The following is a 24,088-nucleotide window of genomic DNA, read 5'->3' as shown; positions in this document are numbered from 1 at the left end:
CCGCCAGTCTTCAATCTCAAATACATCAAACCAGCCAGATTAAAAAATAAAAGAATACAACTATCGAGTAAATGAAAATCTTTTACTTTAAAGTTCTGTTTCAGACCTGTGTGTGTGTGTCTGTGTGTGTGTGACCGGATGCTTGTGTTTTTCTGATGGTTGTTTATTTACTCGAGAAAACGGATGCGATGTCTGACTTCATAGTGCACCTCGCTACTGTAGAAAGCAGCTTTCATCACACCTTGTTCAGTATTAACTGCTCAGGCTACAGTGTGTGTGTGTGTGTGTGTGTGTGTGTGTGTGTGTGTGTGTGTGTGTGTGTGTGTGTGTGTGTGTGTGTGTGTGTGTGTGTGTGTGTGTGAGAGAGAGCACTGCCTGGTCCCAGATAATCCTCCTCTCTGTGTTTTACACATGACTGCTTCTTATTCCCTTCCCACACACACACACACAAGCGCTCTCTCTCTCCCTCTGGCCATCATTGTTACACATTTATTATGGTTTGACCTTTGACCCCGCTGTCACGAATGCCAACAAGCTGCGCTGCTTATCGGAGAGTTAAATCAGTAACTTCATGAGGTTGTTCACACTTCAGCTGTAACATTTTATTTGACTTTAAGGACTTTTATAACCCAAAGACGAGAACATTAAGAAAGGAAGATTTTAAGCTTAGATTAAAACACGGTCATTTCTCAAAACTCTGAGGATTTATTGAGGAACCTTTGGAGAGTCCTCAGGACCAATATGTTAGACACACTTTAAGTCTCTATCTTCACTGTCCTTTTCTGCTTTTAGTGTGTAGTTTTCGTAGGAGGGGGGCAGGGCCACTAGGTCATAACTCCTCCCCTTTTAGCTCTGATGAATGTAAGGGGCAAGGAAAGAAAGAGAGAGAGAGACAATAGACTTTAATCACTCATGTGGCTGAGAGCTGTTGGCAAACGGAGTTCCTTGAGCGCTGAGAGGGGAGGAAAAAAACAGAAGAAACAGGAAGGGAGAAGACTGAGGTGGACAACTTGAGTGGGCATTTCTCATCAGTCACACCTCTGAGCTGAAGCCAAGACCAGTTTGCAACCTTACTGAGAAGAGAGGAGGGCAAATCTGACATAAGATCATCCTGAAGGAAACCCTTTACCTCGTCACAGTTCGTAAAGGCTGCAGACGCAGACGTTTCCATCCACCCTGCCGTCCAAGCTAGAGTATGATCTGCTATCCTCGTCACCCCTGTCGCTGATGCAGGCGATCAGCATGATCTCTCACTACCCTCTGGCCACCTTCCTACCCTGGCCTACAGGCTCCTACCATCACCACTACCCCGACCTGGACTGCACCTTACTACTGGAGGGGGAGGGAGGGGTTGCCCTGCAGAGGTACCAGCCTCGCTCCCCGGAGAGCAGCCCGCGACACTGGGTCAGTCAGAGAATAATCATATCTATCAACTCTTTTGTTTGCACGAAATCTATTTGTATTTCTGGGAAGCACAGACATTTCCAGTCTCCTTAAACAATCTGGCAGCTGCTGGCCTTCGTATGAAGGCCTTCTGTTGTTTGGGAATGTGTGAGGTGCTGAAGTATGTGTGTGTGTACGTGCTGTCAAATGCTGAGTTTTTGGAAATGTAAATGGAAAAGTTTGGGAGCCAGAGAAGAGAGAAAAAAACGACACTGAGAAAAGAAGCTTGGAATTATAAACATTAAAGATACGCACTGAGGAGCAAAGATACAGGTGATGTTTGCCACTTCTGTTTGTCGGATGGTGATCTTGAGAAAGTTGAGGAGAAGCATAGGGAAGGAAAATCTGCAGATGTTACACAGGGACAGCTAACATGTACACATCCTGCATCCAGCTGTCTACACAACAAAAACCACATGAAACACACCTTTAATTTTCTCCATATATTAATCCAAGAAATCGCTTGGTTAATGTTTTGCCGTCTGTCATATGATTCCTCTATTTGGCCTCTACTTGAGTAAGTTTTATGCAATAATCTGACAGCTCATAGTGAAATAACGCAAACACGACGGTAACCTTTGGTGACACAGACGGGTGTCCGGCTGACCTCTTATGAAACGCAGTAATTCTCATTCATTCGAACGACCCCTTACTGGTCGTTCTGTGAGTGTGTCTTGTCACACACACATACAGGAGCCATAATGTGTTGGATTTTGCTTTTGTTAAATTTATTCTTCTATTCAGCTCTATTTTTATTCATCTTTGGTGTTTCTCATTTCCCAAAACAGCATGACTGCCAGAAAATTAGCAGCGGCTTATTCCAGCTAAGCTGTGGCTATTTTTTTTGATGCACACACTTACTTGTGGTATTAATGCTGAAGTGAAAGTATGTTTGGTGTTTTCAGACAGCGCATAGGCACTTATTGGCTTGTAGAGGAGAGAAACTGAGGTCTGAAAACCAACCCGATGAAACGTCCTTTAATAAAAACAATAAGAGGAAGAAAGAATAAAATCTCCCAGAAGCCGGATTTTTTAACCTAAAATACATTTATTGCAAAATAACTGAAACTTAATAACTCCATGAGGATAAAGCACGAGCAGTGAAAACTTTGAAAAGCAGAGAGATGTGCAGACGTTTGAAAACGAAAACTCTGACAACTGAAAAAAATCTGGGTGTAAGAACAGAAACAGTATATTAAAGATCGACAAAGCCACCGCGATGACACCTACAAATTTAAAAGTGAATGTCGGGACTGTGAGGCTCAGTCTGAGAACCCGAGGATGCTATGTAAGCACATCAGATGCTGACTCCTCAGAGGGTTTCTGTCTGTTTCCTGCCTGTTTAAGAGTTTATGAAAAAAAAAGTACACAAGAGTTCAATCTAAGCTGCTAGGAAGATCACTGAGTGGTGGAGGGGCCAAACATTTGTTGCTACAGCATTCAACAAGTGCTGGAAACTGATCCAATGAGCAATTCAAAACCCATCACAGTCACTGGAGAAGAAATTCGTGGAAATATTTTTGCGAGTGTAAACAAACTGTATGAAATTACTCTTTTTGCTATCATGATTTCTTCTATTTAGTCCGATAAGATTTGGAAAGTGTAAAAAGAGCCATATGATTTCTTTTATTCCATTCGTGTGTGCAGAGAGCAGGCAGGAAGTCAGCTGACTCAGTTCGCAGGAATCTCTGCCATGCTTAGCGGAGAAGGATGCTAATTGTGTGTGGGCCCAGAATTGTACAGGGGTGGGTAACGTCGTTCTTTTAAAATTAGCGCAGCGTTCTCTTTCTTCTTCTCTTGAGCAAGTCCACATGTCTATGGGAGGCTGCATTAGCTGCTACACACTCAAATTGAATTTGAGTGTGTGCAGCGTTGGTTCTGCAGGTTTAGGTTTTGCAAAGGAAAAAGAACACGAGGAGGGAAACACACGGTTCTGCTGGATTCACTGTGATTGCTCTTTTATTGGTAAACTGAGCATCTAACACAGTGCAGTGATGTATTTGTAGTTATAATTCACATTCAGAGGAGACGAGTGTGACACAGTGGTGCCTGAAGACCATCCTCCTCAGTGCTTGTCTGACATCCTGGCTGTCATGTTGCCCCATCACACAGCGCTGTTTCCTGCGATTGTTTGAAGGGGTAAGGATGCTGGAGGTTAGCCCACAGACCTCCTCTGAATGCTCAGGTTACATACATCGGCTCTGCTGTCAGATGCTTATCTGTTTGACTGTTTTTACAGAGCTGCGATTGTCCACATGCTTGGAATAGTCTTTCCATAAAATTATGTAAGGTAAAGAAAAGTATTTGTGGTGCAGCTACTTGCAGCAACTCCAAGAAATTCCTTTTAGTCATGTAGGATAACCTGCACCGAGTGCTTCTATTCTTAGTTTGCTTTGTACCCAGTTACACATGGTTATGAAACCATATCAGTCATAAAGTTAGTGACTGCAGTACTCAGCCTGTTGCAGACAGCTGTCAGGTCCACAGTTCAAGTCAGAGATGAGGGAGGAGTGCTGAGGAGGCAGTCAGTATCAAAGGTTCACTGACAGTTAAACTTACGACTGGAATGTGCACATAAAAAAATGAACTCGATAATAAAATGCATGTTTTTTGTTACATAAAATTCAACATTGGAGGGTTAGTGGCAAGTAGGAATGAAGGACTCGATAGAAATGTTGTCTTCATTTTGTGGTCTGTAGTGTCCTTTGCACCCTCCTCTTACTCACTGATTAAGCAGTTTAATTAAGCAGCAGGCCCATCAATAAGAGCTCCGGCACTGGGAATATCAGCGGATGGCTTACAGTAACCTGCAGGGCAGTTCAATAACCTCAGCTGGCCATAAGCTGGAAACACAGAAGTGACTTTATACAGGAAAAACAAGAGCAGGCAGTTTTGATGATGCTGTGTTTTCCATTGAAAGAAAGGCAGAAAGCTGAGTTAGCGCTCCTGCTTCCTCTTTCTCGACTTCTTTGGAGAGAGAAGTGCACGTTTAGTGCTGATGCTCCGTGACGTCTCAGTATTTCCAGTCTTCCAGTTCTGCCTCTTACTTGTCATTTGTTTTGATGACTTGACAATGATTTCGACATTTAGGTGATTTGTTCGTCCGGATGAAACTAGTTTTTATGCCTTTTGACCTCTTTCTTTCTGAATTTACACAAAAACAGGACCATATCCTCTTCAGCAGCACAGTTCAGTAACTTTCTGACACTACACTGACTTCTCTTTTCTCCTAAATGCGGACCTCGGCCGCCGTTTTCAGTCAGTCAGCCACGACGAATGTTGTTTACACGTGCTGCGAGTCAAGTTGTCTAGTCGCCTGCAGCTCTGTAGAGGTCCGTATTGTTAACTTCGACCTAATTAAGTCACATAATAGGACTCGTGTGAAAAGTCAATACTAAAGGCATTGCTTCTGTCACCCAAATGTCCATCCCAGAGCAACAACACCCCAGGAGCAGCCTGCTCAACTGGGGCAGAAACTCATCACACCATATGGTAGCTGTAAGGGTGCATGGTGCTGACTGCTGTGCTAAAAGTGGGTTAATATGAGGCAGCACCGGCTTTCATTTAGTTTGTTTTCAATGCTTTGGCAGCGGTGTGTGTGAGCGGCGTGTGTGTGTGTGTGTGTGTGTGTGTGTGTGTGTGTGTGTGTGTGTGTGTGTGTGTGTGTGTGTGTGGGGACCAAAAATTGGAAGCTTACTATACTTGTGGGGACCAAAATCCTGGTCCCTACGAGTTTGAAAACATTTTTGAGACTCAAAATGTGGTTTTAGTGACAGGGTTACAATTGGGTTATAGTTAGATTTAGGGTTAGGGTCAGGAATAAATTTTTCATTGTTAGGTTTAAGGCAAGGGGCTAAGAAAATTACGTCAATTAGATGTCCCCACAAGATATGAATACCTGGCGTGTGTGTGTGTGTGTGTGTGTGTGTGTGTGTGTGTGTGTGTGTGTGTGTTAAACACACACAAAATTCTCTACTCCTTTTCCCGCTCAGGCAGGACATGCAGCATTAGCAGGACCCGTGACTGGGATCAAGCTGGCATTGTGTGTGTATGTGTGTGCCCAGTTTTAGTAAAGCTGGGGCTTGTTGGTTTCCAGCTCTAATATGATTGGCCAGCACTCACAGATTTTATACCAGCAGATTACTGACTGCAATAACTGTGCTGACCTTACAGTGGATAATAAATAACATGAAAACTATATGCTAAGGAACCATGGTTTTCACAGTGTTCGCTCTCTGGCAGAGTAAACATATTGCTACATTTCGGTCAATGGTATAGTATCACCGGTGACGTGAATGTGCCGTTTCTGTGCCTCGGAGCAGCTAATGTTTGCTTTTTGTGCATCTCCTGCAGTTTCATTTCCTATGAAAAAACCCGTGGATGTGCATAATAATGCTCAGAATTAATCTGAGCAGCAGAAATGAAATGCAAGGAGTGTGTTTTTGTTGCTACGGGGAAGTGCATAAAAAACAAGTGGAAACAGCACGCTGCTGTCGTTTTGGTTTGTTGGCTGCTGCACTTTGGTGTGTTTGTGTTGCTTTGTTTTGCACACGTGATGCTTTCAGAGTCGCATGTATTATTGGCTGAGCAACAGATGGTCCTGCTCTCATTAGCAGAGGGTCAGACAGCCCAACCAAGCCAGTCCAGACCGATTCATTCAGGGCTTAGCAGGGCTTAGATCTGGGAGGGGGTGGTCACAGTTGGGGGCTACAGAGGGGAGGGTTTACCATGACTTCTCTTACTCTTTTAAACACAGAGACACCTGAAATCAACTTAGCAAGCATCGTGGTATCTGAGTCACCAGAAATCGGATTATCCAGCTTCTGTGTAACGGTCCAACTGAGCCCGTATGCAGGCTGAGAAAAACCATGTGCCCCCAAATTTTGCATTCGTTAAACATTATTTGGTAGCTTTGATGATAACAAGCCTGGACTGAAAAACAGTTTTAGCTGAAAGCTGTATTAGTTTGGTTTGTATGTGAAGTGTGGAGGAGGAGGTGGAGGAGGAGGTGTGGGGGGTCTCTTGTCTGCAGCTCTGGACTTTACTGGAAACTAATGATGTCACCCGTCCAGAGGCAGAGAGAGAAAGAGAGAGCTAGCTCAACAACAGCCGGGACAATAGATCTGAGGGGAGCAGAGACGTGACATCAGAGGAGGGGAGAGTGGGAAGGAGCGAGGAGAGGAGCGTTTAATGTGGCCGCCTGAACAAAGGCTGAGCTGAGTGAGGGAGAAACAGAAGAAAAGCTGCGTGCAGCTGTGTGTTTTCATGAGAGATGACCTGACAGTCTTTATGCCTATTATCTATTGTTTTTGCTGGATTCCCTGACCATCTCCTGCTGATGTGCCACATCATTAAAACCCCGTCACATGAACACATGTGCTGACTGGGGGCATTGCCACTGCTTCATTGCTCCTAAACGACCCATTTAAGCTGCTTTGATTCTGTCATTTCAGCTTTTTATGAAGTTATAGCAGATCATCCTGACCCATAAATCCAGCCCTCTTGTTTTTTTCCCTCTGCCCCGGGGTGACTTGAGCCTCTGCTGACTCTGGATAAACACAGCAGTTTATGAACTCTGCCCTCTGCTGGGAAGCATGCTTTGGAAACACAAACACAAACACAAACCCACCAACCACACACAAACACACAGTGAAAGGCAAGTGTGATTAAGTGACTGTGCGCGCAAAAGAGAAATGGACGACATTCTGAGCAACATCTGGTTCCGATGCAGTACCGGGAAAGATCCTCCCAAATTTTTGGACTTGACGCAGAGACTTTCCACGGCAGGATCACAGCTGATACTCCTCTCACTGCGATGAATCTCCTGTCTGCTGTTTACGCGGGAGAAAGAGAGGGACGTCTCTTTCCGGCCTACATGACGGAATGACTTTCTCTCTGCATGCCAGCATGAGCTGGTCCAGCTGTATCGCGCCTGTCTTTCCACAAGTGTGGATCTTCTCGGTTTCTGACTGTGCCGTGAACTCTTCCCCCGCCTGCCTCGGTCTCTCCCTCTCACAGCACAGATAGTGCCATTTCAAGTTAATCTCCAAAGTGTACTACACTTTCTCTGATACGTGACCTTCTTATCTAACGTGTAAACACAGAGACGTTGCACATGCCACCCAAGACCCTCCTAATTTTGTCCCCTGTGTGTTAGCGGTTTCTGTTTTTTCTGTGCTGACATTCCTAGCTGACGTGAGTCTCTCACGTAATCTGTTCATGTTAAGTACTAAATCACCTCCCGTCTCCTTTCCTATCCTTTCCTTTCCTCTCCTTTCCTTTATGACCATTCTCCAGGACAGAGTGGCTCCACAGCCAGTCAGGTATGAGGACACCAGCCTCGGTGGAGTCGAGAGGCTGGAGGCAGGAAGCGGGAGATTTCCTGGAATGTGCGTTTTTTCCCTGCTGTGGTGTAATAACAGTGCAAGCGGTGCTCCTCCTGTTTTTGTCCCCTCTCTGTCTCTGCTGTAGCTATTCTGACCAAGGAACAAAGGGAAGAGAGTACTCGGGAAGCCCAATAATGGCTGTAATCCATCATTCAAAAAATGGCCTTCCCTTGTCAAGGGCTTTCCTAAGTGTAATTACGTCATTAGTTTTTCAACAGAGCGGAAAACTTGGAATGAGGATTTGCCTGGACGACTGTGTCGGAGTTTAGTGTGCAGTGTTCAGACAGAGAAACATGATAAACTTTGGCTTTCTAGAGAGATGCATGAAGCTGAGTTAGATTTACGGAGCTGTGCACGCGTATACATGCAAGGATGGAAAAACATTTTTTTTATACAGTGTATAAAGACGTATTTACCCTGTAGCATTGTGTTACAGTATTGCACCTCTCCTCCACAGAATTTAATTCTGATTTACTATATTTAATAATGAATGAAGCAAATAAGATGCACCGCTGTGCACGATTAAAAGAACCTTTGTTTCATCCAACTATATTTTCCTAATATTATAACATATAAAACAAACGGTCTGTTTTGATCTACTCTGAGACATACTTCACATGATTGACTCTTTTCTGGACCATAATTTACAAAATGGACACAAATTAATAATATTTCAACCCAGCAGCTGACCAAGACCATAAACCAATCAGGACAGAGTTTACTGAGATCACGGGTCAGCTCAGTGTTTGATTGTTTTGCTTCTACAGTTGGACTTCTTTTTTGCAGACAGATGAGTCGCCCCCTGCTGGCCTTTCTAAAGATTGCAGCTCTACTTTCAGTCCTGGAAGTTCATCTTTTATTTACAGTCTGTGGTTCATGAATTAATTGAAAGTGTGATAAGCTTCATTTCATTCTTTAAAGTCAGCTGACCTGCTGGCTCGAATCTGGTGTACCTTCTTACAGAAGGTGGATTTTCCCAAATGTCAGGCTGTTTCCTCTTGGATTTGTCCTTCAGAGCTGGGATTGACTGAAACCAGAAGCAGCTCTGAATTTACTGAAATCTGCAGTCTAAATCTACTTTAGAGCTCAGAGCAGACTTTAATGGGCCCAATGGAAGCAAACTGAAAGATGAGCACGCTCATCGACTCGTCCATCAGACAGCAGCTGTCACGCTCATCAGACGTCTTGTTTACACTGAGGGATGACATCACTCCCACTGTGAGACCAACACTCCAATCCCCAAGGGGCTGAGCTAGAGGTCGTGTGGGGTCACAACCTTCCCACTGGCACTCTGGGCTTCCCAGAGTTCCTAAGACTGGGCCTGGGAACTGGACAGCAGCCAGATGTGCAGCACGATGAAGATTCAGCTAGAAGAAAAGCCAATCCTGTGCGGTTACCGCACATGGAGAACCACCAACTCAGTTGTACTCCTGGCAAAGCTGGGTGGAGCTACAGTGCAGTGCTGTGTGTGTGTCTGTGAGTGGGGTGCACCGTGGACGACAGTGGGAGCCAGTGACGAAGAGGGTGACGTTTGGGAGCCAGGGAGGTGGGTTGGGTGATTACGCATCTATACACAAAAAACACACAATTTTGAAAAGGGGACCACCACAGATCTACCTCCCACTGCTTCAGAAGACAGTTAGCATCATAAGGCTTCCAGTGTCCCCTCTGGATAAGGCCTTGTGACTATTGGATCACCAATTTAGCATTTTAGCGCATGTAAATGAGTCACAGGTGGCTCATTTTTTCATATTTGTTTACAATACACCAAAAGAGCCCTCACAACGCAGCCACTCGATTCACATCCTCCTGTTTATTCACAAAAGTGGGCTGTTTGAGTACGTGTGTAGACACAGTGGAACAGAGTTATCCATTCTCACACACTCGGCCTGTTCTCCTCTCCGGTTACTGACAATGCACAGTAGCGGTGACGCCATCTGAAGCCTTCCTTGTATTGTCCCACGCAGGGACTGCGAGGCTGCAGCTGCTTCATACAAGAAGGGCCTACAGTCCATCACTTCATCCTCTTAAACAACATCTGTATGTTAATGCATTATAGCAATAATCTTCATTTTAACTGCCCATATGGAAAGGAAATTGTAGTTTTATAGCTTTCTCCATTCTCCTGCAATGATTTGCTTATTAAAGTGTCCCATTTGACTAAGAATTATGACTCCAATTAGGATGAAAATGGGAAAATTGCCATTTGCATGGGTAATTCAAAGCATAAAGGAAAGTGTTTTCACTTTTTCTCCACATGGGTGGTGCTTATGTTCGTAATCGGACCGGTGAACTGTATCCATAAAGCTGGTGTGTTTCATCATCAACCAAAGAAAACCCTGAATGTGTTAGAGTACAGGATATCCACCCTGACTGCAACAAACCGCAAAAAACCCAAATCCACCATAACAGGTGTTTAAAAAATAAACTTTAAGTGAATTATTTATGGTCTTTGTTAGCAGTCGGCTGGATTACTGTAATGCGCTTTATATTAGGGTCAGTGCTTCATACTTTACTTATCTACAGAGGATGCAAACTGCTGCAGCTCATCTTTTAACTGTCACTTGAAAGTTTGAGCACATTTCCCTATTTTAGCTTCACTTCACTGGCTGCCCCTTCATTTTAGGATTCATTTTTTTTTAGGGCCAGGTAGGGGCACAGATTTGGAGAAGGGTGGCAGATTTAATTGGCAGATAATGTTTAAAAAAAAAATTCTACCAACCCTTAACCATAATTCAATAATCCTATAAACCTAATAACCAAATGCACTTTTAACTCTTATTAGAATGAGATTTTAACCACTACGGTGCAAAGTTTTTAGATACTGCGTTGATAAAGTACAAGAGATACAATCAGTGCTTTGTCAGTGTTTACTCAGCATTCAAGGACAGCAATATTTGCATAGTATTTTTACTGACATATACTGCACATATGTTTTGGGCAAAAACATTTTTGAATATTAAAATACGAACATTTGTAGCAAACAATTGACAAATTAGCCAATGCCAATGCAAAACTTTATCTGCCTGTTAAAAAAAGAAGATAATCTTCTCACAAACTGGTGTTTGATTTTGAAACAGGAAAAAAGTGGAGAAACAACTGAAAAGACTAATATTTGAATAAAACCTGAAAGCAAGTAAATACTTTCTATGCTGCCTTATGGTAAACTTTGGTAATATTGATAAAGAACAGCACTGGCTGATGATGAAATACAGTCAGCTGGCATGGTGACACTGCCAGTATAACCTGCAGGGCTGGACTGGGACAGAAAATCGGGCATTTTGACTACAGACCGACCCACCAGGTATTAAAGCCATAAAGCCTTTGAATGAAAACAAACCCTGTTGTGACAGTGATGTACAGTCTTTTTGGTATATGTATGATTTCTATACATTTTACGTCAGATAAAAACTTTGGTTGTAAGATTTAGATAATTATTTAATAAAAGCTAGATATTTTAAATGAGAATAAGAAAGAAAAGTATTTCTTTGTGCCTCCTTTCCCTGTTAATGCCCTACCTGGCCCCCTGGCAAAACTTTGCTAGACCCGCCCCTGCACAGTTACCAGCTGTCAGCTACATAAAAAAGGATCCTGGTGGGTGGTCTTCACGTTTCCCTCTCACCAGATATCCAAACCGACATCATGACCAGCAGCTTTACAGCTGTGGCTCCAGCAAACATCAGCTGATACTAGAAATTAATATTAAATAAATTCTAACAACAGCCGATCAAGCTTAAACGTGCTGCTGTTGTTTAGCGCAACATCTGCTGGTTTCGTCTTTCTGGCGCAAAGTGGGCGATAAACAAACAAGAGAGAAAAGCCGATCAGCTGATCATCGATCAGTTTCATGATTGAAGTAGCAACAGGAGAGGCAGGATGAGAGAAGAGGCAGCTGTGCAGCGTAAAGACAGAATAAATCCAGCTTTGTGTCTTTTTCCATTCTAGCTGAAGTTCAGGACAAACTGCGTCTCTTCTCAGCTCAATACGAAACGTGTAATATTTTCTCTGATTGAGGGACCATTCCATTTTTTTAAAGAGCCGTTGGCAACTCTACTAACTAACCTTATGAATAAAATAAAGTTCACTATCAGTAACATCATAGCAACCGAACAGCTGTATAAAAACTCCAAGCTGGCTAGAACGCAGTATGAGTTATTGCAACTGACAGTAAAAAGTCAGCACAACGAAAATAAACTCCACCTAAACTTAGTTCATATCTGACCCAGATAGACTGCAGGTCATAACTTCTTACCTGAAGTTCAGTTCACCTGACACTCGGACTGGCGGCTGCCTCGGGGCTCTCCTCCTGCCTCCCCTTCCCTCATCCACCTGCTGCCTCTGTGGAAGCCCCGCCATAGCCACCACCAAACAACGGAGTTATTTCTACACATCGACCTGCATCTGGCCAATCCACCACCTCTCATTGTTCATGCCGTTACAAAAAAAATAAAAAATAAGTCAAATAAGCCCGATGGCCAGTCCAGCTATGTTAACCTGCAACCAAATCTGCAGCTCCATACAGCAATGTTACGACTTAGATTACATTTTATAACTCATAACTCTTATGTTAGCTGCCCTCTGTAGCATACTGTCTGAAATATTCCACGGCTGCAATAATTCTTTAAGTGTTATTTTTTCCTTGGTATTCTAATTTCGCCGAAGTTTACTAAACTCAACAAACTTAATATTACTTACCGGGACATTTATTCTGTCCTCATTTTCTTTCACCGAAAAATTGTTTCCTGCAGTGACGTCTTTCGTGCTTGGCTCTCCTACCTTTGCTAACGTGATGCACATAGCGCAGAAGCCGATGCTGCATTCACTTACACTCGGATATCTGAGCGTCACCGTGAAAACATAATCGGACATTTGATATTTGATTGAATTTTATTGTTTTGCCTTTGGGGTGGCACCTGGGGTGGCCAGTCTGGTTGGGGGGGTGGCCTGTGCCCCCCCAGGCCACCCCGCTGGACACGCCATTGCCAGGTTATACTACAAACACGTTATTATTGTTTTTTGAGTCAATGTTTTTATGAATTTCGGAGGAAGGACATTTATGCATGTGGAATATTTTGCACGCTCGAGTCCCAGCCCTGCGTGTGCGCTGATGTCAGTCTGATGGAAGTTGGAGAAAGAGCTCGGGGGAGGAGTTTAAATGGGGCTGCTGCGAGTGCAGGAAGGAGGAGTCTGCTCATTCAGCGGAGAGTCGAGCGCCTGTTGACAGAGGAGGGCTTGGAGTTTGGAAAAGAGCGCAGTGAACGTTTGCGGATCGCAGTTTATTTTGAAAGGAGCGCATCTTCTTGTGTACGTGCGGGAGAAACGTCGATCTCTGATGCTGACTTCAGATCATGAGAGAAGCGCTCACTATGAAGTTCGCCTGGAAAACTAAGATGGTAAAAATCCAAGCGCAGACTCGCAGTGTCTGTTGTTTGTGGTCAGAGTGGGGGGGGGGTTAGAGTGGAAAAGGGGGTGAGTGTTTGTAGGCTTGGGAAAGTAGCGGATAACTGAGTGAGGGGGAGAGGGCGGGGGTGGTGGTGAGGGTTGTTTTTACTGCTGCGTAAAGATGTCGCGGTGAGCTCGAACCTGTACGTGGAGGAGTTCGGTTCAGTGGATAATGCTGAGAAATGTCCTCACCTGATGCTGTAGATCCAAACTTCTTCGTGGGTTTTTTATGGGCTCCACAGCAAAAAGCAGAGGGGGAGCAAAAGGCGAGGCCCCGGGGCCATCACAGCCCGTGCAGCTGGGTCCAGGCGAACAGATCAGCGCCACTCTCCTTATCTCCGTTATTCTTCCCAACCAGCTGATGGGCTGATGTGCAGATTAGAATTACTTGCAGAGAGAGAGTAATGTTTGTGCAGATTTTTGAAGGATCCCAGGTAGTGCGGTGTAAAGAGCTCACCTCCTGCTCTCTGAGAACTCTGTTTTTTGGATGCTTGGATAACATATTCACTTATGTTACTGGCTGCTTTCATTTGCATTTGCATTGGGAAAACAACAACAAAAAGCAAACTTGATACACAAAGAGAGTGTAGCTTTTTTTAAAAAAAAAAAAAAATCTGTCCACCTTTCAGAAAGCAGTCTGTGTGTGCAGACTGTGAACTCAGCAGCCCGGCCAGCCAGCACAGGGACCTCCCGCTATTGTTTTGGGAGTGTGTGGACTGCATGACTCATACACTGATGTATTTATCTGTCTCTGTGCCAGCCAGCGGGCAGCAGCCAAAAAAGAGAAAGGGAGAGAAACATGTTGCTGACCATAGGACAAGATGGAGAACAGCAGCATGGGACGGGCGTGCAGACATGTTTCAGATCCTCTGACTTGCAGTAACGCAGGCGCGTTGGCTGGTTTCATCTGTCAGAGTCGGTTAAAATCACATCTTTTTGTTTTTGGCTTTCTTTGAATATCTGCCCCTCACGTGTTTCTGTTCGAATCCAAACACTGCCGAGTAATGGCTGAGCGCCACTGGTCTCCAGGACTGACCATTGAACTTGCTAATGGTGAATTTGGCCCTTGATCTCTTTGCCGGCGGCCCGTCTGTGTGGACTTTATGGGGACGAGTAATCTTGGCGTCCGTTGCCTTTGTGTGAGGACTTGGCTGAGATTTTGCCTGTGTGCTGTTTATAGGCACCTTATCCTTCGATGGCTGTCCGCTCCTTCTGTTTTCGTCTCCGTCTCCATGTGTTGGTGTCTGAGCCGGCCTCGGCCTCTGTCTGGATGCGATATCTGAGCAGCAGTTTGGGGTTTTGATTCCTCTCTGCTCCCTCTGTTTGTTTATGCACTCTGCTGCCGTCATTGATTTACAACCAGCAGCAGACGCAGCGCTTTCGACTCGGTGGATCCTTTTAGTCTCGGTGTGGTTGCGACACTGATTTGTAATCAAGCGCCGCCGACTTGTAGAAGCAGACAAACCGACAAACTCATATGTTCATAGAGGGGGGGGGGGGGAAGCAATGTAAATATTACTGTGGAGGTGTTTATTCTGGACTTGGCCCATTCTGGCTCTTATCTACAACTTGGGTGAGCTCGGGTAAAGCTGTCCAGCTCTGACTTCAGCTCCAGAGACACCAAGACATCATGAAAGACATGGATTGGGAATAAAAGAGGGAGTAGAGACAGAGAGGAGGAGGGAGGGAGGCCTGGCAGGCTGCAGGGATGGGGGTTGGGGAGTTGGTCATTCTTGATGTTTTACTGCACTTCACTTCTTCTTCTTAGTTTTTTAAGCACTGGAGTTGTTTGTGTGTGCGTTTTTCCGTTCCCTCTGCTTTTCTCATACACAAAAATCACTTTCCTTTCTTGTTAAACTACTGAAGTTAGACTTGTGTTGGTCAGCTCTGCAGCGCGTCTGTCTCGATCTTTCTAATATTTCCACCGATATCTTCTTTCAGAGCTCAGTGCAGGACTGGGGGGAGGAAGTAGAGGACGGAGCAGTCTACAACGTGACGCTGAAGAGGGTCCAGATTCAGCAGGCGGCCAACAAGGGAGCGAGATGGCTGGGGGTGAGTAGGCCCTGACGAGGAGCTGAGCTCCAAACCTTCAAACGTTAAAAGTTCAGACTCCTTTCTGCACTCTCAGCTGCTGTAGAGGGAAAAAAGTGAATGTTTTTAAAGCAAACAATGTCCGGATTAGATTTTATCGTGTCCAGATGGCTTTTTTTGTTTAAAGCAGTCCAGTTATCTGTGTTCAGACTGCTGACCTTAAAAATGGCAAACCTAATCTGTATTGTCTTCTCTCGGGGCATTGTGCTCTACCGAGGCTCCTATTGTTTTAACGTTTGAGCTATAAATCTCCCAGTGGAGACAACACCTTTGAGCTGCCTGCTGAAAACGAACAGCTTCACCAGAGCTGGACCGTTTAGCCAAAGCATGTGATTTCCTGACTTTCCGAGCTGCCAACAAAGCCAGCACGTTCCCCTGTTTTGCAGAATGCTGGTGTGACATAGTTTCCCACAGTTGTGCATTTTTTCAGTGAATATAAGGCATTGCCGTTTCCCCCACAGAGCTGTTTATGTATCCGTAATAAGATGTTATGCAGTGCATCATTATACTGCACAGACGGGGCAATTAGGAGCATTGTTTCTCTTAGTTTCATAGTTTCTCTGGTGAGTTTTCCCAGAAAATGCTAAAGGATCTTCAGGATATTGTGTTTGTTAGCTTCTTTGGAACTGTGTGGCTGACATAAGGGATGAGAGCTGGCGCATAAAGAAGAATCTGATATCTGCTGCGAGCCTCCAACACTGCCTGGATGTATTGACAGTGGTGTAAGCCCAATTAGAGCTGATTAAAACAACATGGGTGTTTTGTGCAGAACAAAGAGCGAGCTCCCAATGAGATGAGTATATTTACTATAAACAGTCAGCTGTACGAGAACAAAAGCAGCTCCAGTCTGCACAGTTTGAGGCGTGTGTGTGTGTGTGTGTGTGTGTGTGTGTGCAGTTGTGCTCATTGTGGCGGTGCCGTGGATCGCCTCGGACAGATAGATAATCAGACTTTTTGTGTGCTCCGTGCTGTTATCGGAGGGGAGAAGTCGACTGTGCCGCCATCCTCCTCTCTGTCTGGAGGGATGGTGGAGGAGGGGCTTCGCTGTGATTAAAAGCAGATTGGAGCGTTTCCTGTTGTAGCGTGCTAACTTCACCAAGGTCTCTCTCTCTCTCTGGGTCTTGTGCCACCCCTTACTCTCTCTTCTCTCTCTCCCCTGCTGTTTTGCAACCACCCGTTCTGTTTTCCCTGTAGACACAATAGTCGGACACATCTGGAGAAATCCAAATTAAATATAGGTCACCGTACTGTTTCCTTCATCCCCCTGATGTTTCGAGCCCTCGTTGTTTGTTTCCATTTCTTTCAGAGTTCCTCTCGACCCTTTACTTAAATGTATTAAATGCATTACAAGCACCAGCCAACTGCAGAAATGCAACAGTTTAAAAATGTATAAGGCAGATGGGTGACAAGTTAAAGAAACATTTGTGGATTTGTTATGAATCACTGTGTCCCTGCGGTAGACTTACCCACGGCTGTAGAATAGGTTTCTGGTGGTTTTTGCTTAAATTTGTCATAATTCGCATGTTTCTTGTTTAGGCGGAAGGGGATCGCCTGCCTCCTGGCCACACGGTGAGCCAGCTGGAGACCTGCAAAATCCGAAGTATCCGTGCTGGAACGCTGGAGCGACTGGTGGAGACTTTGCTCACGGCGTTCGGAGACAACGACCTCACCTACACGTCCATCTTCCTCTCCACCTACAGAGCCTTCGCGTGCACGCAAACCGTACTGCAGCAGCTGCTCGACAAGTAGGCTGAAATGACACGATCCGAACTGAAAAATAATACTCTGCCTGTTTGTTGTGGCGATTTTTAAAACGCGTCGTCTTCTTATTTTCTGTGACAGATATGGAAGCATGGAAGAAAACGAGCAAGGCGCTGACAGATGCCACAGCTCTGAAACCACCGGCGCCATCAGAAAGTGAGCTGCAGTGTGACGTGCGCATCAGTGTTCCCGCTCACCTGGATTTCCACCTCTCTAAAAGGTTTCCCGGCTCTCTCCACAGCACCTTGGCTTCGATCCTGCGTGCCTGGCTCGATCAGTGTCCCGAAGACTTCCAGGAGCCTCCAGATTACCCCTGTCTCCACAGGGTGATGGACTACCTGCGTAAGGTTCTGCCAGGCTCAGAGGCTCTCAGAAAGGCAGAGGGTCTGCTGGAACAGCTGCAGGCTCAGGCCGGCATGGATGACACTGATGGTACTGCTATTTTCTTTTTATTTATTTATCTTTTTAAGCTTTGCATGACTCACAATTTTAAAATTCCTTCTTTACCTTGTGCTGGGCCTTCAAGCAGCACAAGCTGCCTTTAAGCTAACTTCCCTCTGATTGGCTACCCCTCACAAACAGAGGATTTGAAGAGCACTTGGGTGGGGTGGAGTTCATATTATGAGTATTGCCTCTCTGTGATATCATGCAGATGATGCTGACGTCAGTATTGTAAACTTTGACCATATTTAACGAGGATTCAGTGTTTACGCTGAGAACGGCTCACATCACTGCCTCCTGTATTCATGGGAAAAAGCATAGCAGGTCTCCTTTAAAATGTCTTCCTCCGACGCTGAGAAACGATGCGTTATCTTAGATGTGTCGTTTATTTCCTGTGCCTGTTTTGTTTATTTTCAGCTGGTTTCCACAGCAACCATTCATATAGCCTGGGGGAAGAGGATGAAGCGGAGATTGAGGTCCAGGAGGACTTCCTGTCGTTTGACGCCGACCTGGTGGCCGAGCAGCTGACCTACATGGATGCGGTAAGTGGAGGGAAATGATGTGGAAACAGGAGGGAAAGGTTACATCCCGTTTCTTCTGCGTCGCCTCACTAACATCGTACTCTTTGGGGGGGGCTTTTCTTGGTGGTGCTTTAGGTGCTGTTCAAAAAGGTCGTACCCCATCATTGTCTGGGCTCTGTCTGGTCTCAGAGGGACAAGAAGGACAACAAGCACAGCGCTCCCACCATCCGTGCCACCATTACGCAGTTCAATGCTGTCGCGGCCTGCGTGGTCAACACAGTGCTGAAGCACAGACAGCTCAGGCCTCACGTCAGAGCACGGGTCATCCAGCGCTGGATAGACATCGCGCAGGTCGGCCGAAGAGACAGACTCGCTCACGAACGCTTGGAATCAGTAAGAATGTTATCTGACTTGTGATCGTCTTTTAACAGGAGTGCAGAATACGGAAGAACTTCTCATCTCTGCGAGCCATTGTGTCGGCACTTCAGTCCAACCCTCTGTACAGACTGAAGAGAGTGTGGGCCTGCGTGCACAAGTAAGCCTCCGAACTCTCGTCTCTGCAGATGATCTCAGCTGGTTTTGATAGTAACGAGATCTCGCAGATCCTTCGGTGTGTTTTGCACGCGTGTTTTCCTGCCATGTCACATCACGTTAGCTGACGCGAATCTGCGCTTGTTGCAGAGACAGCGTGCAGACATTCGAGGAGCTCTCCGACATTTTCTCGGACCATAACAACTACCTGACCAGCAGAGAGCTACTGATGAGGGTGAGTGTGTTCATTTCATATCTGATCCAGTTTAGGAATGCTTAGTAACCATCTGTTACTCGAAATCCCAAAATTGCTTGTTCGCCGCATGGTTGGAACCAGAATTGGAGCCATTTTTTTGTTTGCCCCACAGGAAGGCACGTCAAAGTTTGCCAGTCTCGAGAGCTGTGCCAAAGAGCACCAGAAACGCACCCACAAGAGGCTCCAGCTGCAGAAGGAAATGGTAAGACAAATGCCGGCTGACAACGAGCTTTAGAAACAAACGCCAAACAAAGCGGTGTACTCTACACTAACTGCTAGCCTGTGCAGATCGTGAAGCCACACAGCTCTGCTTACTCCACGTGCCACGCTCCCATTGTTATTATCATTGCCATCTGCAGAGAACAAAGTGTAAATAAAGATGTGACTTTACTGCAACATCCCACGGAATAATCGAACCGTTCCTCCACAGGGAGCGATGCAGGGAACGATACCGTACCTGGGGACTTTCCTCACCGACCTGACCATGCTGGATACGGCCCTGCCTGACCTAGTGGAGGTAAGAGCACCTGCTGATCGTGTGTGCGAGTGTTTGAACATTTGAAAGTCTATCTGTCAGAAATGGGCCTAAGTTTCCATAAGTGCGTGAGGAATTTTGTCGGTGCGTTTGTGGAGCTGTCCGCCGAACGCTGTTTGCGTAAGCGGTCGCTGGCGCGTGATGTCTCGGCTCTGACGGCGTGCTCTTTGTGTCTTCTGCAGGGTGGTCTGATCAACTTTGAGAAGAGACGCAGGGTGAGTCTTTAGTCTGCCTCCTTTGACGTGATTACAGTTACTCACGTGGTGTTTACTCTGAGCAACCTTCTTTGTGCCTCTGCAGGAGTTTGAGGTGATCGCTCAGATCAAGCTGCTCCAGTCGGCCTGTAACAGCTACTGTCTGACTGCAGACCCAGCTTTCCTGCGCTGGTTTAAGGGCCAGCCTCAGCTCAGCGAGGAGGAAAGGTACACTCTACTCTGAATACCTTTTTTATTTTCATTGCACCGTTATCCATGTGATAATAAGCAAATTAGTGCATGAGTCATGGTCTGCTGGATCCATTCCCCCACAAATACACCAGAGCAGCTTTGTTCTGTCTTTTCTTATCGTCTCTCCCTGCTGATTTTGTCATTTCTTTAGTTCCTACTGATCTGTTCTACATGTTGTTTTGCTCTCTGAGCGCTTTTTTTTGTCTCACTGCTATTCTTGAAACCACCATCCGCTTGAAGGTTCACTGTTAATACTCTTTCTTGCAGCTATGCCTTGTCTTGTGAGATTGAAGGTCTCGGTGACAGCAGTCCGACTTTAACCAAACCTCGGAAAAGCATGGTGAAGAGGCTCAGCTTGTAAGTGCATTAAGAAAGGGGACATTTTTCGAAGCTAATAAAGACGAGTGCTGTTTTTAAATTTGAAGTGAAGTCCAGAGTAGAATGAGGAAATGAAACTGCAGGGACTTTTTAATGTTTTATCATCTAACAGCTCGCTTCATTTTCTGTTCAGGCTTTTTCTTGGAACAGACAGTAATTCGGCCAGTTCTCCAGTCAGAGAGACGCCACGCTCGCCCCCTACTGGCAGCTCCGGAGAGAGCATGGACTCGGTCAGCGTGTCCTCCAGTGACTCCGGCAGTCCGTCGGACAGCGATGGACTCGCCACCCCGACTCACACCTCCGACTCCCAGCAAAACAAGGTGGGTGACAAAGCCACTGGGAGGAAGTGCTGTGCACTAAAAAAAAGTACACAACTTTATTAAAAACGAGTCAATTCCATTTAAATTTTTTATTGGATTAACATTTTTACACATATAAAGTTGCACATGAGAATTAACAAATGTTCTAATTTTTGAGCATTCACTGGCCACTTCATTAAGTATGCATTTTCCTTCAGAACTGGTGCAGTTCTTCATGGCACAGATTCAACACGGTGCTGGAAACATTATTCAGATTTTGTTCCGCGTTGATATGAACGCGCAGTTCATCACACAGCTGCTGCATCCGTGACTCTCCCGTTCCCTCGCGCCCTAATTCTGACCCTGTATGAACTGTAGCCTCAGTCTCCTGTTCTTAGCGGACAGGATTGGCGCAAGTGTGGTCTTCTGCTGCTGTAGCCCATCTGCTACAACAAGCATGGACCTATTGTGTATTCAGAGATGCTCTTCCGCAGACCTTGGCTGTAATGATGGTTGTGTGGGAAAGTCCCAGCAGATCAGATATTTCTGAAATATTGAGAGCAGTGTGTCTGGCACCTGCAACCACGCCACAGTCAAAGTCTCTTTGATTGGACGGTTAAATAGGTGTAATGAGCCAAGTGGCCGGCCAGCGTATAAGCTACATTTAACTCTTTTGACACAAGATGCAAAATGAAGTAAATGTTGGAGTTGTGTCAGATGATAATGAATCTTAATAATAATTTTAATGAAAAATGAAAATAATTGTTGTTTTTCATCGTGACCCCCAGCTATCAGAATCATCCTCCTGCACTTCACTCCACTCTATGGACACAAACTCCTCCACAGCCAGCGTCTCCGTGATTCCTACATCTCCCTCCTTCCCCGGGCCTTCCTGTATGCACCGACGCTCCATCTCCCTCACACCCCTGTCTTCCCCGAGTCAGACTCTCGCCTATAACACCCAGGCCCAGGACGCCTGCATCATAAGAGTCAGTCTGGAACACGGCAACGGAAATCTGTACAAGAGCATACTGGTGAATAAGTACTGACGCTTCTGCTAAAGATTTACATTTTCACAGTTTATGTTAAAGCTAACTTAATCTAATCTGTCCCACAAACAGCTGACCAATCAGGATAAGACCCCAGCTGTAATCGCTAGAGCAATGGCAAAGCACAACCTGGAGGTGGAGCCGGAGGAAGGATACGAGCTGGTGCAGGTCATCTCGGAGGAGAGAGGTAAAACATCGACTTTAAAATCTTTGGGAACCGTAAGCTAACCGTAAGCTAACATTGCTCGCTAGCAGTAGTCATATAAAAACTTAATTCTTTAAGATTTGCACGTCAGAATTTTAATTTATTTTTTCCACTAATCAGCTGTTTTCAGGCTTTGTGAACCACACTGCCCTCTGTACTGGTGTGAAGATGGTATCACTGGTTGTAAAATTTACCCGGTTCTTATCCTGCTCTTAATTTCTTTCAGAACTGGTGATTCCAGACAACGCTAACGTTTTTTACGCCATGAACACGTCGGCAAACTTTGACTTCCTGCTGCGGGTGCGGGGCTCGGCAGGCCGGCCCGTGCAGCTGCGTAGCCGATGTAGTTCCACGCTCCCGCGGACCCAGCACCGCTCGAGCCTCTCGCTTAGACTTAGCAAAGTCACGTTGTGACCCTGCCGTGTCACCACTAACCCAGGGCGAGACACGACGGAGGGTGGACATATAATTGGATGAGGAGCTCTCTGGGATCCAGGGTGGAACCCTCCGGGCTTTCAGACTTTCCCTCTCATCCCGAACTGTGCCATTCCTCGCCCAGCCTTAACGTGAACCTTGGATGTGGATTAAACTGCTAATGCCTGTGACAGAGTGAAACAGTGACCCCAAGTGGCCTGAACTCTTTACTACAACAGATATTTTTTGCACATGTATTCGGAGCACCAACCTCCTGACCTCCAACAGTATTCTGATATTGAATGAACTCCTTTATGTCTTGTGACGTACATGTAGCTCAAGCTTTACCTTTCTCCTAATACAAGAGTGCTGAATGCAGAGACAGAAGATGGAGCAGTGAAAGAATGAATGAATGGACCTCTAACAGTATTCTGAATGATATTAATAATTGACAGAAGCTGTGATGCCTTTGGTTTCTCTTGTCAGACAGCTACGTGTGTGTGTTCTTCTCCATATTGTGAGCTGTGTGACGAATGCATCATTTTGTGCATTCTGATTGGTTCCAGTACTTGGTTTTATCAAGTCCTCTGCAAATGCTGAATTGCCTTACCTGCCCAATGTTTTGGGTGTAAAGAGTGTTTGAGCTTCTTTCTAATCTAGAGAGACTCTCAGATCTACAAAAAACCCGAGTTGTACAAGAACAAAAAGGATAAAGCGGAGTATCGTACTGAAATGGAAAGTATTTGTACCTCTTTGCCCTTCATTATATGAACTACAGAGTTGCACTTGACAGTTGGTAGCAGATGCCAATGGGATGTGAATATGGGAGAGCGTGCAAACTGCCGCGTGAAGTAGTTTGCTCCCTCTTCACTAAATGAGTTTCTTTTTTGTAATTTTGTTGCTTTTTCTATGCTTTTTGTAACACAGTTCAAGCCACACATGTATACCAGACTGGAGCATTGCTAACATACATGCTAATTGTGTCAGAGTGTCATAAATCTGGCGGGATACTTCATTTCATTTAACGCCGTAAACGCCCATCTGTTTGTCTGTTTCAACACATGTCAGAAGCCTTCACACTTTCACTCCACCGCAGATAAAAACTGAACGTCACGTGAAAATGTTCCCATTAATTCAGCCTCGGTGTTTGTTCTCCACTGCCAAAGACTCTGAATAAATAAATTATTATCACTATTCTGACTCATTGCCTGTCGTGTTTAATGACTTTATTATCCGTAAGGCCTAAGGAAGCTTCGCGTCTGTATTTTTACCCTTGTGCAGTGGCAGATCACGTGCTCCGCACTGTTAGGACTGACATTGCTGCTCTGGACTGAACCCAACTCATTCTGCTGAGTGGGAAACGTTTGTGCTGACTTGAATGCAGCAGTCATGACCTTCCTTCCTTGGTTATACAATTTGTTTTTTAGGAATTCAAACACGAACGTGTGACATCCACAGGTTTTACTGTAAAACAGGACACGGCAGAAGCAAATGAGATTCCCCTTCTTTAAAAACACTAGATTTTACATTCTAAACATTATCACAGACATTAATAGGTTGTCCCTGTGTGATGTGCTGGTTAAGTTGCTGGTGGGTGTGCTTGGTTGTTTCAAGGACTCGTTCAGCTGACAGCCTAACAACTGCCAATAAAAGAATTTCATTTTAATTCAAACATGAAATGATGAAAAGAACTAAAAAGCAGAGACTAGTCTACTTTTTCAAAGCAGTCACCATGTAAGAGGCAATACAAAATGAAACGAACAGTTAAAAGTATGTGTGGGTGGGTGGGTGTGCTTATGAGGACCAATGTAGTGTTAGACCCTGTGATTGAGGGTCATCACTTCACCTTCAAAGGCCTGTTTCGGGGTTAAGGATAGAGTTTAGGATTCA

The 24,088-nt window shown here is 45.3% G+C and overlaps 1 protein-coding gene across 3 annotated transcripts; it reads left to right on the top strand.

The window, feature by feature from the left end:
• The first annotated feature begins 907 nt into the window (after window positions 1-907).
• On the top strand, window positions 908-23,392 carry rgl1 (ral guanine nucleotide dissociation stimulator-like 1). Of its 3 annotated transcripts, none has more exons than XM_085397654.1 (18): window positions 908-1,404; window positions 15,213-15,323; window positions 16,899-17,107; window positions 17,205-17,279; window positions 17,365-17,555; window positions 17,982-18,106; window positions 18,221-18,436; window positions 18,517-18,620; window positions 18,767-18,851; window positions 18,985-19,074; window positions 19,303-19,389; window positions 19,590-19,622; window positions 19,708-19,829; window positions 20,121-20,210; window positions 20,365-20,551; window positions 21,319-21,564; window positions 21,652-21,766; window positions 22,011-23,392. In XM_085397654.1, exons 1-18 carry the CDS (start codon window positions 1,228-1,230, stop codon window positions 22,196-22,198), a joined length of 2,451 nt encoding a protein of 816 aa, XP_085253780.1. In that variant the 5' UTR covers window positions 908-1,227; the 3' UTR covers window positions 22,199-23,392. The 3 variants fall into 3 exon arrangements, with proteins under 3 accessions (XP_085253780.1, XP_085253781.1, XP_085253782.1); XM_085397655.1 differs by lacking the exon at window positions 908-1,404 and adding an exon at window positions 13,011-13,222; XM_085397656.1 differs by lacking the exon at window positions 908-1,404 and adding an exon at window positions 13,412-14,324.
• The last annotated feature ends 696 nt before the right edge of the window (window positions 23,393-24,088 follow it).

The sequence above is a fragment of the Rhamphochromis longiceps genome, linkage group LG23 (assembly GCF_057381845.1).
Source record: "Rhamphochromis longiceps isolate RC_006_pf linkage group LG23, R_longiceps_female_GT1.1, whole genome shotgun sequence".
In the NCBI taxonomy this organism is placed as follows: Eukaryota; Metazoa; Chordata; class Actinopteri; order Cichliformes; family Cichlidae; genus Rhamphochromis; species Rhamphochromis longiceps.
This window is presented reverse-complemented; position numbering and strand designations above follow the sequence as displayed.

Excerpts from the sequence above, each read along its gene's own strand:
- rgl1 (XM_085397654.1), top strand. The coding sequence starts at position 1,228 with ATGCAGGCGATCAGCATGATCTCTCACTACCCTCTGGCCACCTTCCTA. Across the intron at positions 17,108-17,204 it reads CTGCAGCAGCTGCTCGACAA|ATATGGAAGCATGGAAGAAA; the intron begins GTAGGCTGAAAT and ends TTTCTGTGACAG. Across the intron at positions 19,075-19,302 it reads TCCAGCTGCAGAAGGAAATG|GGAGCGATGCAGGGAACGAT; the intron begins GTAAGACAAATG and ends GTTCCTCCACAG.